Consider the following 21,430-nt stretch of genomic DNA (forward strand, 5'->3'; position numbering starts at 1 on the left):
CCAGCTCTCTCAGGTTTTCTATTCCCGAGTGATGATAATCTCTGTAGAGTGTACCATTCTTGCATTTCTGACTTAAAATAACTACTCTTTTTGTGATCATCAGACTAAAAATGGTCTATTGTACTAAACAGGTTGAGCCAGAGTGGAGTAACAGTACCCTTGACAGCAATGCCACCTTGTGGAACATCACAGAACTGCAGGCTTACAGAGAGTATCTTCTGCGAGTCCAGGTGACCTACAGGTCAGGACAGCTGTACCAGTCTCAGCCTTTGACCCAACGCACTGATTGTAAGTTCACAATGAGCTTGATTCCTGAAATGTTCATTTTGATTGTTTTCCTTCGTTCCTGAAATGTTCCTGAAATGTTCATTTTGATTGTTTTCCTTCATTCCTGAAATGTTCATTTTGATTGTTTTCCTTCCTTCCTGAAATGTTCATTTTGATTGTTTTCCTTCCTTCCTGAAATGTTCATTTTGATTGTTTTCCTTCATTCCTGAAATGTTCATTTTGATTGTTTTCCTTCGTTCCTGAAATGTTCATTTTGATTGTTTTCCTTCATTCCTGAAATGTTCATTCTGATTGTTTTCCTTCATCCCTGAAATGTTCATTTTGATTGTTTTCCTTCATTCCTGATATGTGTATTTTGGTTGTTTTCCTTCATTCCTGAAATGTTCATTTTGATTGTTTTCCTTCGTTCCTGAAATGTTCATTTTGATTGTTTTCCTTCATTCCTGAAATGTTCATTCTGATTGTTTTCCTTCATCCCTGAAATGTTCATTTTGATTGTTTTCCTTCATTCCTGAAATGTTCATTTTGGTTGTTTTCCTTCATTCCTGAAATGTTCATTTTGGTTGTTTTCCTTCATTCCTGAAATGTTCATTTTGATTGTTTTCCTTCATTCCTGAAATGTTCATTTTGGTTGTTTTCCTTCATTCCTGAAATGTTCATTTTGGTTGTTTTCTTTCATTCCTGAAATGTTCATTTTGATTGTTTTCCTTCATTCCTGAAATGTTCATTTTGATTGTTTTCCTTCATTCCTGAAATGGTCATTTTGATTGTTTTCCTTCATTGTTTTCCTGAAATGTTCATTTTGATTGTTTTCCTTCATTCCTGAAATGTTCATTTTGATTGTTTTCCTTCATTCCTGAAATGTTCATTTTGATTGTTTTCCTTCATACTTCTAAGGCCACACAGATTTAGTTTTAAGGATGACATCCTCTGGAGACCCCAAAACTAATTGTCCAAAAGTGCTAGGAGAATTTCCTCGGTACAGTCAGTCATAGTCATACGGTGTATTACAGCCCCGTACCCGGTACAACGAACCTGTAAATACTGTACATAGCATCTGTCCTCTCTGTCACGACCAGTGGAAAACTTACTCTTTTTCATTGAGCTAAAACTGGATTGAGATCACTTCCTTTTTATACCAACCTAATTGAATTATTCACCAACTGTAACTCTAGTTCACCTTTATCCGTAAGGTAACCTTTATCCGTTCATTTTAAGAACAATATATATAGAGGTATCAAGTCGACAGATGGTGGTTTCAAACTGCAATATTTTGAAGATAATACAATAATTTGAAACTACCGTCCGTCGGCTTGATATCCCTGGTTACCCCGTTTGGCAACGCAACGGATATAGGTATCCCCACGGTTAAAGATGAACTAGCGTTAGATACATGCACTTTTTTAAACGACCAGATTTTAACCCATCTCTGTTCCAGCTGGCGTCCCGGGCCCTCCCACGTCAGTTGGGGTGCGGCAGATTAAGAGCGAGTTTGACGTCTCGTGGGCGGAGCCTGCTCGAGACAACGGGGCGGAAGTAACAGACTACATCCTTCAGTGTGCTGTCGAAGATGAGTAAGTCTCTTCATGAATTGTTTATCATCATCATCATCATCGTCGCGGGCTACTTGCCCGGACCAGGTCCACTCTCTCCTTCCAAACGTCTCTGTCTCTCATAGCGTTCTCTAAGTCCTCAACCCGCAACCCCACATCACGAGCAAGCTGGTCTATGTATGTCAGTCGAGGTCGCCCTGCATGTGCATACCCGTGTGTTGGCTTCCACAGAATGAGTTCATCAAATTGTTTGTTTTAATGTAGTTATTTGTAAATGTCAAAGTGTAAGCTATCAAAATCCGTCCACTTTTTCCTTATATGTTGGCGTGCTACCTGTAGTAAAAATCATGTAGAAATGTGCAATTCTAAGCTGAAAAAGTTAATGATTTTTATTGTTTTGATGAATGTTAAACCATGCTGGTCTTCCTGTAACATATTTCTTAAAGGTCTTGGCTTGCAATTTGCAATGAGCTTTATGTTTTTTAAGGTCAAATTGATTGAATTAGCAATACATAATCTTTTTACTTTGTTCTGCCTTTTATGGAATGTATTCAAAGGCTATGACTTTTTGTTGCAATCCCAGGTATTTACTTGTAGTTATTTCTGATGTTTGTTTTTTATCTTCCTACTCTCAGTAACATCACAGAATCTGATTGGACGACAAAGTACGAGGGAAACGAGACCCACTGGATCATCAACGACCTGACCAGCGGAACCCTGTACGTGTTCCGTGTGGCGGCGCTGAACGATCTCGGACAGGGGCCCTACAGCCCGCTCACCCAGCCAATCAGATATCAGCCAGCTGTGCAAGGTTCGTCAACTCGATGAATGAATAAAGTAAATAAATGAATAAACATCCAATGTACTTGCAGGGCTCGAAATACTGGGTGCATGTGCACCCAGGTGCACCCAAAATTGGATCTGTGCACCCAATTTTTTTCAGTGGGTGCACAGGGTGCACCCAAATATTTTCTTGTATGTAAATATTGTATTTTCTTGTATGTACATATTTTATGTATGTAAAGATATCAAGTATACTAGTATACATCGACATATTCTTGACATCGAAGTGTTAGAGAGACAATAAAAATATCTGTCATGTTACTTGTTTAAGAATTTGATAGCTTGTAACTAAGTTTTGTTATTAGTCTTTTTTTATATTTTACTTAAATTTAAGTTGTGCACCCAAAATTTTTTTGGTGCACCCAATTTTTTAAGCTGGGTGCACTAGTGCACCTAATCCCAAAAATGAATTTCGAGCCCTGACTTGTAATTGAATGGATAGATAGAGGGGGGTGAGATAGGAATGGGCACTTTCCTTTGTAGAGGCCGAGTTTGCTACAGAGAACTGTTACTTAAACCAGAGGTGCTAGCTTCAAGAATACAGACTCAATGTTAAGTTAGGTTGATTGAGGACAGATTCTGTGCTAAATTAGTGTAACCTGTGCAAACTTAGTCATGGCTTTAAGTTAATAAATGATGTTGATGACCTTACGATAAGGCATATACAGTCAAACCTGTCTATAGCGGCCACTCATGGGACCGGACAAATTTGGCCACTATGGACAGGTGGCCCCTCTGTAGAGGTGGCCCCTAATACAGGTTTGACTGTACATTTGTATGATAATTGCGATTGTGAGTATCAATTTTGGTATGTGTTGTACAAATGTGTTAGTCTTGATGCATTTTAGTGTGCAAGTGCCTCCCTGAAAAGCAGGCCTGGTTCCAGAGAGAGCCACCCTGGCAATAGAAAACAGAAATTAAGGTAAATACAATGTACTTCAACAACATGTACTAGATGATAAAGATATTTTCCTTTATGCCCTATTACAGAACAAGGAGGGAATGTAGCTGGGATCATCGCTGCCTGTGTGATGGTGGGCGTGGTCCTTATCCTGGCTGTCATCATCATCGTTATCCTGCGCCGGCGCCGACAGAAGGGCTCGACGCTCGCCATGGACGCCGTGGGCTACCGACCGGACCTGGAGCTAGCCAGGCTCAGGGATCTGCCCAGGGACCCCAACTTCCACTCAGAGAACAGCGCTCTCTATGCAGTCAGGTGGGTACTGCATGGTAATAGTGTTGTAATACTGTAAATGCAGAAACTTTTGCAGTTTTCACGGTGGCCACTTAACCGCGAAGTTAAAACCACCACGAACATTTTTCCATGGCAGTGAGAGACTACAGTGCATGTTGCTACCGCGAACCTAAAACCACCACGAAAAGTCCTTTTTCCCACTACCACGAAATTAAATCCCTGCAAACTTAAATGCATTTACAGTATCCAGTGTTTGATTATACTGCTGTGGGGGTCCGTGATAAGGTAGTCAGTAGTTGTTAGTCTCCTTGCTACGTTTCAAGGTAGCTCTGATAGAAAGTCCACTATAGTGAGACAGCACATTCTAATCTCTCCCTGTAGGGAAAACATATTGTGTTTTCTGGTGTGTTCTTTTTATTTCATCTTCTAATAGAAACCAGTCAGAGCTTAGAACTACATTAGGATGTAAGCTGTTTATAGTAAATATGGGAACTTTTTTTTTACTCACTCAGGCCACACCAATTTGATTTCTTGGTTCACGGATTCGCTCGCTCCTATTTTTTGAAAATAGAAATAAAAATAAAAATTACCATTTAGCAAATTTTCTTCATTAATGAAACCATCCACCAACTTTCTGGTGTAGCAAATTGGCCTTTATATTATAAGCTCCTTAAAGTGTGGGTACAGGTGCTGTAACTGTACAATAATAGTGATTTTGTACTTTTTTCAAGCTGAAAACTTTTTTTTTTATGTTTTGGATTAGCCGTTACCTTTACCCCAACCATTTTACAATTTTTATTTTTATTTCGCCCTCTCGCTCCATATTTTTTATGAAAAAATCGGTGAACCAAGAAATTAAATTGGTGTGGCCTCACAATACTATAGGGCAAGCCTTAAGGTAAAGGGTTGTGTGCAAGAAGCTTTACAAAAGGCTCCGGGAAAATAATTTCTGCATTTTTATGAAAATGTTGCCTTTTTAATTCAATCTTAATTTTGTTGAGAGATCAAAATTAAACTAGTCAATTAGTGATTCAATCAAGATGGTTAGTGAAGAGATTCAACATTTACAGTAATTCATGAAAAATGTAACATTGTCTCTCCTCAGTGCCCTGCCAGAGTTGGATGTCTCCAAGCTCCCCCTGTACCCTCGTCACAAGCTCAGCCTCACCAAAATGCTGGGGAGCGGCGCATTCGGCGAGGTGTTCGAGGGAACGGCCACAGATATCCTCGGCCCTCGAACAGGGGACACAAGAGTCGCTGTCAAGGTTGGTCTTTGTCATCAAGAGGTTAAAATTACTGTCATGAAAGAGAAAATATCTGAATAATAAGTGTAACATACTCAAGACAAAGAAATCCCAAGAGAAAGAATACATTGTAAAAGAAGTTACTTTTTATTGATGAATTGACACATATTAGAATTTACAGTCTAATATGTGTCCAGTTTCATTTGGACAATGTTCAGTTTAATGATATTTCATTTTATCAAGATACAAGAAGAAATTTGAACAAAATGTGCAAATTGTTGCTCATATCTTTCTATTTTTTTTCCTGTTCTATTTGGGAACAGGAAGAAACTTTATTACCCTATATCTACGTGTATGTGCTTAAAATTTGTTCCACTCCAACCCTTCCAGACCCTCCACAAAGGAGCCACTGACCAAGAAAAGGGAGACTTCCTTAAAGAAGCTCACCTGATGAGTCAGTTCAAGCACGCGAACATCGTGGCGCTGCGGGGGGTATGTCTGGACAACAACCCACAGTACATCATACTGGAGCTCATGGACCAGGGGGATCTCAAGTCTTACCTTCATGCTAACAGGCCCAACCCTGTAAGTACAGTACACACATGTACACACACACATGTGCATACACACATACACACACACACACACAACAACCCACAGTACATCATACTGGAGCTCATGGACCAGGGGGATCTCAAGTCTTACCTTCATGCTAACAGGCCCAACCCTGTAAGTACAGTACATACACATGTGCATACACACATGCACACACACACACAACAACCCACAGTACATCATACTGGAGCTCATGGACCAGGGGGATCTCAAGTCTTACCTTCATGCTAACAGGCCCAACCCTGTAAGTATAGCATAGATAAACATAAACACACACACTCAAACAACAATCCACAGTTCATACGGGAGCTCATGGAACAAGGAAATCTTAAGGGGGCACACACCAGTTTATTTGGGGTTTCAATTGGAGGCGGCATACCCTAAAGTCTAGCGACCAGCTCTACCAGGGAATTATCCTGAAGCAAAATAACTGTATATCTGGTGAAAGCATATTCCTTTAGCTACAAGACAAACTAAGTTTCGATCCTTCAACTTCTCTGATTTTAAAAAATTAGAGGGAAAAAACATTATTTTCGTGTAAAAAATAATGCAAAAAATCGGGCATTTTGGCATTGAAAGAAAAACATGAAGATGATTTTTCCGGCAAACACGACTGATACTGTCAGAAAGAGGAAAACCTAACGAGTAATCCAGCTAATTATAAAAAAAATTCTAGTACTACAGTTTTTTTAATCATCCACGGCGCGCGGCATTACAACTAGGCTTAACACAGCGCTTCAGAGGTTAATCTAGGTCACGAGCCTAATCACATTCAGGCGTAGGAATATCCTGGAAGTAAGACGCGGACCAAAACACAATTTGCACCGAAAACACACCATTTCCTACGCTTTTCAGCCATGTAACCGTTTAATGTCATTTCGCAGGAAATAATGAGAAATGTCAACTCAAACATGGACCCTCGGAAGCCTTTCGTCACTTTTTTCTCGCGCACTAGCTCGGACCCCTGTCGCGGAAGAACTGGTGTGTGCACCGTTAAATCTTACCTTCATGCCAACAGTCCTATCCCTGTATGTATAGCATAGTATTACATACATGCACAAACACACATGCACCCATGCAACCATCCACAGTACATCATTCTGAAACTTATGGACCGAGGAAATGTCAAATCTTACCTTCATGCAAACACAGACTTACACATGTGCAAAAACCAACACACACATACGTACACACACATGAACAGATTAACACACACGCATTGATCATCTTGCATGCCCTACATCCCACATTTTATTTGAATAACAGATTCAGGTAAAAAAAAATGATTTTCTTACTTTTTCCTTTGAATCTTTTCTTAGCTCCGGCCCTCCCAGCTTGACCTAATGGATTTGATTGACATCTGTCTGGATGTGACGCGGGGCTGCAAGTATCTGGAGGAGATGCACTTCGTTCACAGGTGGGCATTTTAGACTTGACTACTGAAGCAGATGTCATATGGTATTTAATTTACAGTGTGACAAAATATTTAGTGAATACACATTTTTCCTGCTCAAGTGCCTTCTGCAAGTCAAGAAATAAGAAAGAAACAGTGAGTAACTTCTACCAGTTTATGTGATTCTAAAAAGTTCTAACACCATGATTATTTTGAAGCTGAATTCAACTGAAAAAGACTTGTTAACATTTATCACCTCAGTGTTAAGGTACATTGTACTTTAAGTTTAGGCCCTTGTCACATGCATCTAGAGAGCCGAATGGCAGTTACAACAGTGAAATAACACTGATGCAGATTGTATGGGTAACAGTGATTGATTGATTGATTGATTGATTGATTGATTGATTGATTGATTGAAGAAATTTCTGACTATGGATAAATCATTTAGAGATTTGGCTGCGCGTAACTGCCTGGTAGACACCCAGAACAACAAGCGGACGGTGAAGATCGGAGACTTCGGGCTAGCGCGGGACATCTACAGGAACGACTACTACCGTAAGGAGGGGGAGGGGCTGCTGCCGGTGCGCTGGATGTCACCGGAGAGCCTGGTGGATGGAGTCTTCACCAACCAATCAGACGTCTGGTTAGTTTCTGTATATTCTTTTATTTATCCGTGAACAGTTTCATCAGGTTGGTACGTCACTGAATAAAGAGACTCTTTTTTCACAACCAATGCTTTATTCTCACTGACGTTTCGGTGACCGTCTGTCACCTTCTTGTGCATAAAGCTGTCTGTACATATGTAAATACTTTTCGTTTTGTGACCGCATCTGAACTGTGAGCAGCGACACCTGTCCTGCAGTACAATGTGAACCAGTCAGAATTGTCAGACAGACGGTCACCGAAACGTCGGTGAGAATAAAGCATTGGTTGTGAAAAAAGAGTCTCTTTATTCATTCTTTTATTTACTTGGTCATTTAATTTCATAGCAGGAAGGAAAAACATTTTTGGGAAGGCATTTTTAAGTTCATGGTTGAAACAATTTTTGTAGTACAGGAGTCATACTTTGGAAACACATATCTACAGTATTCCCCTCTAGATCCCTGCAAAACACCCAGGAATAAAACCAACTCAAAAGTTTCACACCATTGTCTTTCAGACATCTGGTAAAGTCTGTTAAGTCTATATTTTTGCGTTGGTTTAATCTCATGGCAGGAGGGAAAAGGACAATTTTGCAGTGTATCGCCGTGGTCCACTGTTTATTGTGCTTGTCAAAAAGACCTAGGGAAATTTCCCCGGTAGAATGAACCTGTAATAAAACTATACAAAATCTTCTGTATTTTTTGTCACGACCAGTGGAAGAACAGCTCTTAAGTGGGTTAACTGATCAATATCACTATCACTTTTTACCCGTGAGGTGGTGAATCTCAGTTAATTGTTGGTATATAACACCTTTTAACAATCATAGCATGAAAGTACATCTGTGTTGGTTAGTGACATTATGGATAAACTAAACTTTAACTAACCAACACTACAAATAAGTTGGGAGTTACCCCAAATCGCTGCACAGAGACGGGGGGCGACACAGATTATCTGGCATTTACGACCCACTGCTTAAGTAACGTCTCTCTGGCGTCATATTCTGGAAGCTGCAGTAGATGGGTCCATTGTCAGCCGAAAATTTGGGGTAAGTCCCAACTTATTTGTAGTGTTAGTTAGTTCATCCTTGACAATGCTAACCCCTGTTGAACTGCCCCAACCCCAGGTCCTTTGGCGTGCTGCTGTGGGAGATCATGACGATGGGAAACCAGCCGTATCCTGCCAGAACCAACCTGGAGGTCATGCATTTTGTACGCAGTGGGGGGAGGCTGGACAAACCCTACAACTGTCCGGATGACATGTGAGTAGCGATAACACTAGACCCCATTTGATAACCCAAGTTATCACCTGGAAAAACCCTACAACTGTCCGGATGACATGTGAGTAGCAGTAGGAAGAGGAGAGTAGAATTTCTGTACATAACATCTTTGGACGATGCTAAACTGCCCCAACCCTTTCTACTTTCATGACCCATGTGATAACACTAGACCCCATTAGATAACCCAAGTTATCACCTGGACAAACCCTACAACTGTCCGGATGACATGTGAGTAGCGGTAGGAATTTGATAACACTAGACCCCATTTGATAACCCAAGTTATCACCTGGACAAGCCCTACAACTGTCCGGATGACATGTGAGTAGCGGTAGGAATTTGATAACACTAGACCCCATTTGATAACCCAAGTTATCACCTGGACAAACCCTACAACTGTCCGGATGACATGTGAGTAGCGGTAGGAATTTGATAACACTAGACCCCATTTGATAACCCAAGTTATCACCTGGACAAACCCTACAACTGTCCGGATGACATGTGAGTAGCAGTAGGAATGTGATAACACTAGACCCCATTTGATAACCCAAGTTATCACCTGGACAAACCCTACAACTGTCCGGATGACATGTGAGTAGCGGTAGGAATTTGATAACACTAGACCCCATTTGATAACCCAAGTTATCACCTGGACAAACCCTACAACTGTCCGGATGACATGTGAGTAGCGGTAGGAATTTGATAACACTAGACCCCATTTGATAACCCAAGTTATCACCTGGACAAACCCTACAACTGTCAGATGACATGTGAGTAGCAGTAGGAAGTTGATAACACTAGACCCCATTTGATAACCCAAGTTATCACCTGGACAAACCCTACAACTGTCCGGATGACATGTGAGTAGCGGTAGGAATTTGATAACACTAGACCCCATTTGATAACCCAAGTTATCACCTGGACAAACCCTACAACTGTCCGGATGACATGTGAGTAGCGGTAGGAATTTGATAACACTAGACCCCATTTGATAACCCAAGTTATCACCTGGACAAACCTTACAACTGTCGGGATGACATGTGAGTAGCAGTAAGAAGAGGAGAGTAGAATTTCTGTACATAACATCTTTGGACGATGCTAAACTGCCCCAACCCTTTCTACTTTCATGACCCATGTGATAACAGTAGACCCCATTAGATAACCCAAGTTATCATCTGGACAAGCCCTACAACTGTCCGGATGACATGTGAGTAGCGGTAGGAATGTGATAACACTAGACCCCATTTGATAACCCAAGTTATCACCTGGACAAGCCCTACAACTGTCAGATGACATGTGAGTAGCGGTAGGAATGTGATAACACTAGACCCCATTTGATAACCCAAGTTATCACCTGGAAAAACCCTACAACTGTCCAAATGACATGTGAGTAGTGGTAGGAAGAGGAAAGGAGAATTTCTCTGCATATTTCACTGTCCTTATGATGGGGCATTTTCTGTGACATACTGTGGTCACCTGAGTTTGCACCAAATGGTAGCTGCTTCCATCCCATGAATTTCTCTCCCATTTATTATAAGCTCCTCAAATTCAGCAACTGGCTGCAAAGGGAGAGTGTATATACTACATAATAGGCCCACTCAATGTAGAAACACATGTTACAATACAAAGTGTACCAGAAGTTGAGAAAATTTGGTGCCTTCAAACAAAAAATTGTAACAACAGCAATGCCATGGTCGGAATCCGGTATTTCACGGTAGCACACTTGGTGCACTTGAAGTGCTTCCATGGAAGCCCACATGTGATAACAGTTGAAACCCGCTTGATAACCCAAGTTATCACCCTGACTGGAATACCTGTAGTGAGCGTTACTGCAGCTGAGGTAATGACATACAACGTAAGTACAATAAACTGCTTTTGTCTGGAATGAAACAATGTAATACAACCTTCACTTGTGGATTGTGAAATACAGTATCTTGCAGTTTGCTTGCAATCTGCAAGGTGACTCACCTGCACACTTCTGTATCACCACTTATGACATTGAGGCCAGTAAATTCCTTGACCTTCAGATGAGAAATGTGCAATGAACATAATCCCAATTACGTGCTCAAAAGGCTTTTAATAGCAGAACCTTCATAAAGGGTAACACCTGCGAGCCGTTCATTAAAAGCTTTTAATGTGAAATAAGAAATTTCATCCCCGCATTTTCGTCTAATGCGCTTCAACTTTGGCCTTGGAAGCGCAGAAGGGGTGGAAATGCGATACCTCGTGTCTGCCGCATTTTTATCAGCAGTCCATTTGTGAGGAAAGCTTTTATGGACTTGTCCTTCAAGGTTCCGAGAAACGGTAGGTTTACTGTTTTTCGGTGCGGAGCAGCTGCATGAACTTGAGGGTAGCAGTTCCAAAAAGTAGAAGCTGACAGCCATGCCTTTTGAATGGGGAGGGTATGAGCAGAATTTGGGATGAATGGTGACTGGTAACTGTTAGGAACTTGGCAATTCATCTCCCACTGCAAAGACAGAAACCAAAACCTGTATAAAAAGTGTGTCTGTCTGTTTGTATGTCAGCAACTTGAGAACACCTGAGAGTGTAGATTGGTTTTATATTTGATAGATTTGTGGGTTGTGACAGACTTCAACAGGAAAAGATGAAGGTTAGATAAATAGCAGTTACTCAAGCTTAAGCAACTAGATTTTGGAAATGGTCAGGTGTTTGAGGTAGTATCCACTGTTGAAGAGCTTTTTTATTCTACCCAAAACTGGAACCTGGAAATGATGAATTTTGGTATTGGAACTTCCAGTTTTGATATCTTGTTTATTCAAATACAGATTTCCTTTTTCTTCAGTGTCAAACATACCCACATTATGTGCCATTGTTTTGCTTTGTTTGCATTAACCCATGGCCAGGGATTTGCAATGAAGTTTTTATTATCATAATTTTAAATCCATCCAATTACAGCCACCAGTTGATGCTGCGTTGTTGGAGCAAAACCGCGTCCAACCGCCCGACCTTCCGCTATTCGCTGGACTTCCTCGAGCGGTTCAAGCGCACGTCCATCCGCGGGAGCGTGGGGGGCGTCGACAACCGTGGTTACCAGGGAGACGGGGACACGGGAGGCAGCAGGGTCAGAGGTCAGAGCGACTCAGGAGGGGTGTACAACAACGCCTTCAGTGATGATGGTAGGTGATGTTTAACCCTATACAGGCTAAGGGCAAGCTTACTCATCAAGGTTGTATTGCTTACAGTACAAATGTACATGTATAACCATAGGTAATAGGCCATCAAGTTTTGGTTGAAATCGCTGTTGTTTTCAGCAACCATTCGTATGTATGATTCTTTGGAATCGACATTGGATCAGGTAGTGTGTGTGTGTTACTGTTATTGTGTGAGTCTCTGGAATCTTTCAGTGGACCGAGTACACCATGCATGTATGTTAGAGTATGATTGTCGGAAGTCTCTGTACACACTGTTTACGTTCATAGAGTCGGATTTTTAATACGGCAAAGTAATACTGATATCAACAAAAACTTGATGGCTTACCGCATACGGTATAACTCGGCTGCAGAAGGGTTAATGTCCGACGTATTTGCAGTTATTCCTCTCATCGTAATCAGTTTTTCTCCATGTAATATGATCATAGCTACACCCAGCTGCGCATCAAGTTGCAAGGAAGTTTTCTGTGTCAGAAGAATGTTCAGCATGTTGTATAACGTTTGGCGCTAGACAGGGGGTCAGAGGGGTTGAGTTTCAGCATTCTTGACTCGCCATACACACTGTACATTAGTGGCAGGAATGTTTGTGACAAATTGCTGCAAATGTTACTTGCATAAGGACTCCCCATGATACGGACCGGTCCAATTTGAATGTTCAGAAGAGAGGCTGGCATACGTTTTTTTCTTGATACCAACTTCTGTGACTGTCTTGTCTTGATGACAAATGTTTGATACTTTTATGCTATGTTTTTAATCCTGACTTCTCTCTCCACATACACAATGTACATGTACCTTTCACTTGTGAGGAAGAAATGGTGGAATAATTCGCTTTATCATCCGATATGACTCTTTTGCTTGATTTCTTGAAATTAAGAGCGGATTTGCTTGGTTTGAGAAGACAGGAGGGAAAACAGATTGATTTTTTCTGATCCTGAAAGGGTTTTTTCCATGCTAATTGGGTCGTAGTGTTTGTTGGTGGTGGGTTCGAAGCCCGGAAGCGCAGAGGTCCCATCCCCTATTGTCATGTGGAAATCCAGACATAGCTGTGTCCAGTGGTCGGTATGTTTGTTGTGATGCGGAGAACATTCCAGCTGACTGGTCATCGTACCGCACACCTCTGTCACACCTGGTTTGGACAGGTATCCCCAGGAGATAAGGGAGTGCTGATGACAGACAGAGCACATTTTTGAGATGTCAGCTCATGCTTTCATCTTATTTTAGATGGCTGACACCATTTTTGTCCACGTTTGACTGACACTAGTAAAAGAGATGCGCAATCTACATGTGTATGAATATGTATATATATATATTTTATGTGGATTTGTGTAGTTCAGATCCAAAACTTTGTTCTGACACAAAATGGTAGAAAGAATTTTAGACTGTCCCACTGCAGTCCTCCTCAAAATTCAAGGTACTAGTCACAAGATAATGATGCTTTACAGACATGTGGTGTCACTTATGTTGCATCTCAAGTTTGTAGTCTTCCAAAGACATGTGGGGAACCATGTAAATGCTACGACATCACAAGCAAAATTGGGACCAAATTTTCTCATCATAGAAAAACTCTCCTTAACCTGCAGTACTGACATGCCTTACTAGGTAGCGCTTGTGCAACATCTCACACCAGTGACCTGCATGTTTCACCATTTGATTGACAGCAGTCAAAGACATGGGCCTGGATTTTGTCTCCTCAAGGCCCTGTCGACCCTCGAGACCCGAGCTGTCTTTTCCCAGGAACTTTTATTTGACACGCTTGTGACAAATGTGGCCATTTGTTTAATTTCACCGTCCACATCAAACGAATGAACCCGCCAATTAATTCGGGTGAAAAACGATTGAAGTCTGAGAGCACGTTGTCGAGCGTTTGGAAACAAAAGGTCGCTCGGTTACAGAAATAACACGACGCAGACGGCTTGTCACTCGGTGGTTTCTGGGTTTTGTTTTGCTGTTTGGGTTTAGAGCAAGAGAGATCAGATATTGTGATCATTCACAGTTTAATCAGGTTGTCTTGTTATGGAGAGAAGAATGATGATTGGAAATTCTTTAATTTTGGGAGATCAAAAGGATTTTTCTGCAGCCTGAATGAAGTAATAGTCTGTTCAATCATATTTTTTTTTAATTCCAGCTCCATTTTAGGTCTTAAATGACTACATAAATTGAATATCTGGTATACTACAGGTTTTTGTACGTAAAAGGGCTACATGTACATATACACATGTACTGTATGTGCATCTTTTTATATTTCAGCCATACCATAGGTATGGTGAAATATATTGTATTCGTAATGTTTCTTTCTTTCTTCTTTCTTTCTTTCTCCTGTCAAATCTTCGGAACACGGTATCTCCGTTGTTCCTGAACCGATTGACTTGAAATTTGACACAAGGGTAGAGTGGGTCAATATCCCCAGACGTTTTTTTCATTTTTTTCATATCTACCTTTAAAATGATTTTATTAAGGTTTTTTGGTCATCTTAAGACCAAAACTGTATATTTGGGCCCCCTGTACCCTGGTATTATAACCGAATGAGCTGAAATTTGTCACAGATGTGCTTTGATAATTCCCCCATACAAATTCAATACCACTTTTGGTGTACAGTATAACGAAATGCTTATTTTTGCGATTTTTTGGTCATTTTTTGACCAAAAAAGGACACTTTTGGCTCCTGTACCTTGGTTTTAGAACCGGATGACCTGAAATTTAGTATAGGAGTGCCCTAGACATATGCGCACATGGATTCATTAACAGTTGAGGCATACAGTACAACAAAATGCTTAATTTTACGATTATTTGGCCATTTTATGACCAAAAAGTACACTTTTGGCTCTTGTGCTCTGGTTTTAAAACCAAATGACCTAAATTTTGGTAAAATGGTGCACCAGATATTCATTCAAATGACACATGTATAATTTTTGTCATAGACTACGTCAAAATGATAGATTTGGGGATTTTTTTTCCAATAGCCACAGGGGTCAATGACCTTAAGGTCGTTGACCCCAGCTGCAGATTGCACCTTCTGGCATATATGTCTATTTAATCTAATTAGATAGGTAACCAATCACTTAGCCTGAATCTATATCCTAAAGAGGGGGGGGGGGAGGGTGACAGCCAATCAGCGAGTCCGGTGTTATCTGGAAGAGTCCATTCTTACACGGAGGGGTTCATTTTTTTTAAAATTCATCCTCGGACTGGTGAAGTCTTTCAGTGGGTGTATTTTTGGACAGGTCTATTTTGCAGTTTTACAGAAGGTGTGCTGGAAGAGTCTATTCTCGCACGGAGGGGGGATTTTTTTAAATTCATATTTTGGACTTTGGTGACTTCTAGTTTGTCAAAGTCTTTCAGCAGGGTTATTTTGGACTGGTCTAATTTGCAATTTTAAATGGGTGTGCTGGAAGAGTCCATTCTTGCATGGAGGGGGGATTTTTTAAAAATCTATTGGCTTTTTTTTAAATCCATTTTTGGGACTTCAGTGATTATGTCAAAGTCCTATTTTAGCGGATGTATTTTTGGACTGCTCTACTTTACATGGAAGAATCCATTTTTTGCACACGGAAGGGGGATTTTTTCAAATTCAGTTTGGACGGGTGGTGATGATTCAAAATTCAATTTTTAGTGGAAGTGTTTTTAGACTGGTCTATTATACCTTTTCATGCACTGGGACCTTTTTTGCTGAATTCAATTTTGGATTTGGTTTCTTATTCAAAAGGCCAAGGTTTCAGTGGGAGTATTTCTGGACTGGTCTATTGTGCAAATTCACATAGGGTGCACTGGAGTCCATTCTTGAAGTTGAACGGGGGAATTTTGTAAGATTCATTTTTGGGTTAAACCGCCATTAGTAAAAGTGATTTTTCAAATGGGTGATTTTGAAATAGTCTATTGTTGCATGGGGAGGGAGATGGCTGAAATATGCTGTATTTGCTCTCAAGCAAATGTCGGCCTTTCTAGTTTTCTTCTTTCTTTTAATGACCTTCTGTTTTTAGTACCTCCTCCAGTGTTTTATCTTTTCTAAGGAAAGGTGATTAAATGAAATTTCTTATTTGGCAGATTTTTATGCCAATCACAGATTAATACATTTGTATAGGAGCAACTGTTAAAGTGTGTACCAACATGATAATAAGGAAGTTTATTGCAAGTTCGTGCCCGAGGGCTAATTGCAAGTACATGTACATGGTATACACATAGTGACAATGGACAGCCATAAATAATATTCTAATCTAATACTAGTGTTGGCTATTTCTAAACAGGTTGGGTTTGACTTCTTTTTTGGAAGCAGAGGGAGACGAAAAGCCCCACATTTTCTAGAATTTGTGGGTTCTGCGATTTCAAGAGAAAAGTAGCTTTCTGTTCGTCTGTCAATGTGGGGAAGTTGGGATAATACTTTGTGACTTCTCTAAACAGAGTGATTCTTTCGGTTTCGTTGAATGAACATTTGGAAATGAAGTGTGTCTCGTCTCCCACTGCTTTAGATGTACAATATTTAATGACGTTGTATGATAACATGCAATCAAACCATCTGATTCACACAATCTTTTCTAAGAAATGCATAAAAAAAGCTACGAAATATTTTGGGAGATAAGTCCAGAAGACAGCTAACATCAAGACAACAGACAGGGATAGAGATAGGATGCTATCTGCCCTGGATCAGAATTCTTGGGGACCAAGACTCTTGCCTCCTGTCCGTTATGCTGGGAAGGAGTGAAGGTGACAAATTTATTATGTCTTTACGTGACATCCGCTGGAGGGAGGAAGGGTTCGAGGGTGTAGCCGGATGTGGAGAGGGGGTTGGATTGTCGTAAGTCTCGGAACAACAAATCTTATAAGATCCCATGTCTGTTGTTTTACTTTGTGACTTTCAAAACTTAGAATGTTTTGAATGAGTGGAAACTTGTTTACTTCTTCCTTTCATTTGCAAAGACACAAGTCCATTTTGTAAGGCTGTAGTGATACAAGCTCTCCCTCCCTCCAGCTAACAAGATTAAAGATTAAAAATGCCCTCGTACCGCACAGCAGTAAATGATCTTCCATAGAACTCTGTCCATTGTATGAGATAATGCGTTGGACTGTCTCCGATGACAGATATACGACTTACAACCCGCCCCTCCCTTGACAATGCCAGGTGCATGGATGGTGGTAAATCTTCAACGAAGGCTGATGTTCATGGTCGTCTGAGTTTTGGACAGAAAGGTTTTGTTTCTTTCGGCTCCAAGGTTGATTGCAAATTGATGTTTAGCATGCGTGTGTCATTGCTGAGTGAGAGATGGTCATTGCACAATGTGAATGCTACAGTCACTGTTCATACGGTCAGACGTCCTCGGCTAAATAGTAACGATAGGCTTTCTTTTCATCAATGCTAAGCTGTTCTTCTAAGATTCCATTTCCGCCGAGGATGCATATCAGCTTCCCTTTTAAATTTTCTTTGGATGCACTCAGCTAGTCCAAAGACGCAATGATGAAACGCTGACTTGAGTGTTACAATGAAGGTCTGTCTTCAGCATATTACATATTATATAATGTTTGGATACAGAGATTAGGCTATTGTTTCTTTCAGACTGATTGCTGAGTGTTGTTTGCATTATATATGAGAGTCTTTCATTGCACAAGATTAATGCTGCTGTCACTGTTTGTGAGTGTTTCAAGTCTATGGTGCATGTAGATCTTCAAAGACAGTAATTTTCTTTTGGGGAGTGTGATGATCCTTGTACCAGAAAAAAATGAGTTGGACTGCTGTGATCCCAGAAGCAGCACTTAACAGTCTGTCTCTCTTTGTTTCAAGTGAATTTGTTAATCAAGTCAATCAAGTTAATTTGTTGGTTCTCTAATTTGAAAAGCATAATGAAAACAAAGTCCAATGACTAGGTTTATGCATTGGCAGGGATAAACAAGTCCACTAGCCCTATTGTCCAAGGCAAGTGAAAGTGCTGTTCGGGCAAGTGCATGTCCTACCCCACTTGTCCGATCGGGCAAGTAAGATTTTTCCATTGATTTTACTGCAATTTTGATATACTTGTTACTTTTTACAGTCATGACATCAAGCAATTGTCTACAGAGAATTCCATTGTTGGAAGTGAAAATACATATACTAGTAACAGTGACATTTGAATTTTGGGCAAGTGAAAAATTGGTTCGGGCAAGTACATTTTTTATGTGCTTGCCCGATAGGACAAGTGGATTTTAGAAAACTTGTTCAACCCTGATTGGTGCACACAGTTTTATGGAGTGAATGCAGCGATATTCAAGTTTTCCTCATAGCTCTCTGCTTTCATGATGTCAAATTCTTGCTGTATTTTCATCTTGAATTGTCTGAGAAGCAAGGAAATGAATTGTTCTGGCCTTAATGAGAATGTTGGCAGAAGGTTTCACCAACCATATTGCAAAACCTCCAGAGCTTCTTGTCGGGCTCCATTGTCGTAATCACCCCTGTGATAAACTACCTTTGCGTGATCTCACAGCGTAATGCGAGGCGCTCTGCAGAACTTAATTTACGCACAGACAAAGCGCCGTGTTTACCCCAAAACATCCCGCCCGGCCAACAGACGCGGCAGCGCCAGATGGCATCGTGGGATATGTCATCACGCTGTCTGTTTCAGCTGTCAATCAAAAATTTGAGGTTTTGCCAACAGCTCTCAGACTCTCATCTATTTCAACACCAATAAACACCAATCTATATCCCTTATACATGTACGTCTTATAGTCTAACTACTTGTATTTAGCTATTTGGGCACCATACATGTAGAAGGTCTGACAACCAGATTTCTCTAACCCTCTCAGTTTTCTGATCTACTCAGTGTTTCTCTAAGAGTCATATCTGTCCATTCTCTGATCATTCTCCCATCTTCCTTGGATGGTCCCTTGCATGATAGTTTTAGATAGATAGATAACAACACTAGTGTTGTTATTCTTGTGGGATGGAAAAGAGACAGAATCGATGTATTTTATGATCTTTTGTGCACTGAAATAAAAAACATTGTCAAGATGTCACAGACATCATTGTTTTTGTGCACTGCCTCAAATTAAGTATGACACGCGAGGCTAATTCGAGGCCTTCCTGATACAAAATGTACCAAGTAAGGACCAAAAGGAGCAATGGTGACTTGAAGAAATTAGACATAAAAACATACATATAAAAAACAGAAAATTTTTTATATAGGTACACAGATATAGATGTCCCATCTGGAGACTGACTTTGAGACAGGACTCGTGTTAGTTTTTATAATTCCCTCTCTATAATTGATTACTTGCCCACACGAGAGATCACCAAGGGATCAAGTTTCAACCAATAACATTAAAAAGGCAGCTTTGTTGAGTGCACTTTTTTGTGATGATGTATTTCATCCAATGCTTATCTTTATTCCTAAGTAATGTACCCCTTTTTCTTGATAATGAAAAAGGTTCGGCTGCAATATCTTTGATATTCTCTCAGACATTTTGCCTAAACATTATGCATGTTTGTCCACCTGTACCTTCAATACAATGATGTATTACTGGTATACTTTGTTTTGAACATGCAGCCTATACCTATAGCGTAAAAATGCCAACAAATACATAAAGATATTACAGTTATGTTATATAATTCTGTTCCAGGATTTTAAGTCAAATTATTGTCACACTTGAGTACGGGGATCATACCCCTCTTTATACTTGTATACTTTGTTTTGAACATGCAGCTTATACCTATAGCGTAAAAATGCCAACAAATACATAAAGATATTACAGTTATGTTATATAATTTTGTTCCAGGATTTTAAGTCAAATAATTGTCACACTTGAGTACAGGGATCATACCCCTCTTTATACTTGTACATCCCCCCCCCCATTCCTGTCCAACAGGGAATGAATGGTTCATGTTTACTGTCCCTAGGCAGCTCATCAGTCAATATGAACCTACTCATACATCATGAGATCACTCTCAAACACAGCACAACACATGTTTTACTGTATGTCCATTCATTGTGCATTATACATTGTTCCTACAGGCCATGAAGAAGAAAATACAGTCTCCTTTTAGGTGATTTTATAACAGTCCATGCAGTTATAATGATAAAAGATAAGGCCACCTGCATGAGTTAATTTCATACTCATAGTAACCTTCATCATCTGTTTCGTCCTGTACAAACCTGCTTCGTTTTGTGTGTTTTTTAAGGATATATGGAAGACGAATAAAATGTTACTGACAAAGTGACCAAGGGTCTTGATATGACGGACATCATACATTGTACATGATTGTGCTACACTTACTGACTCAGAGGTACATTGCTAGGTACATTTTATAGTAATGTCCAAGTCGGTCAATCTCTAGTCTTGTTCATGACATAATTTCAGATTTGTCCCTTAAAACTCAACTAAAAATCAACTCATTTCCCATTCCTAGAAAGCCCTGTTGAAGAAATGCTGTGTGCATCGATGTAGGCCTTCCAAAGCCTCAGAAATGTGGAAAATGATGTTCCAAATTCAAGTTGACCCGAAATCCATGTCAAGTTGAGCCTACTGAGCCCAGTGGGACCAAAACAAAAGATTTGCTGTTTGGATGAATGTTGAGAAGCATCTCAATGACATGTACATTCCCTGAACAGAGCCCTGTGATATCAAAACAACCCATCTGAAGTGTGCTGCTGTGTGGATCAATGTTGGGAATTCCAACCATCCACCCAGATTTCACCTTGGCTCGCTCTCACCACAACGTGTGTTTGTGTTCCGTACAAGGCTGACAGACATTGTTGCAAGATTCCGCCGCATTTCACCCATTCCTGGAGAAACCGAAGTAATCAGTTCCATCGGTACAGATTATGACACCCTCGGAATTGCCGAAATCCCGGGAATTTGACCCGAAGTGGTCTTGGCTGTGATTGGCACCTTCCCTGTGCCTGTATCTGTTGGAGTCTTGTTGGAATTCCTCCGACATACTTCAGGATTATTACTTTGCCAGGCTGAACTCGAGCGCTTGTCCGATTTCCAAGTGAAATATGGCAGAGAAAGAATCTCCTGTATTTGGAGAATTTGACCGTGTTGTAAACCTGACCACAATTGGGTGTTTTTATGTCAACATTCGTAGCAGATCAGATGCTTATAAAGAACATCCTGAATGCTAGAAAGGAAGGCTAATGTACAATGTACGAGGGGCGATCGGCAAATAGAGACAAGGTACAGGGTTGGGGTAGAGTTAAGCTTGTTTTAGACAAAAATTCCTTCTTGCAAAGTTTTAAAATAGTATTTATTGTCA

General features: G+C 40.4%; 1 protein-coding gene across 1 annotated transcript in view; it reads left to right on the forward strand.

The window, feature by feature from the left end:
• LOC118423552 (proto-oncogene tyrosine-protein kinase ROS-like) overlaps window positions 1-21,430 on the forward strand; it is a gene marked incomplete in the record, with an annotated part of 94,796 nt that overhangs the window by 61,829 nt on the left and 11,537 nt on the right. Inside the window, 10 exon segments of the mRNA XM_035831746.1 lie at window positions 138-288; window positions 1,727-1,862; window positions 2,477-2,652; window positions 3,675-3,900; window positions 4,985-5,144; window positions 5,514-5,708; window positions 7,058-7,155; window positions 7,580-7,774; window positions 8,897-9,031; window positions 11,963-12,183. Coding sequence (XP_035687639.1) covers window positions 138-288; window positions 1,727-1,862; window positions 2,477-2,652; window positions 3,675-3,900; window positions 4,985-5,144; window positions 5,514-5,708; window positions 7,058-7,155; window positions 7,580-7,774; window positions 8,897-9,031; window positions 11,963-12,183 — 1,693 coding nt within the window.

Source organism: Branchiostoma floridae, chromosome 9 (assembly GCF_000003815.2).
Source record: "Branchiostoma floridae strain S238N-H82 chromosome 9, Bfl_VNyyK, whole genome shotgun sequence".
In the NCBI taxonomy this organism is placed as follows: domain Eukaryota; kingdom Metazoa; phylum Chordata; class Leptocardii; order Amphioxiformes; family Branchiostomatidae; genus Branchiostoma; species Branchiostoma floridae.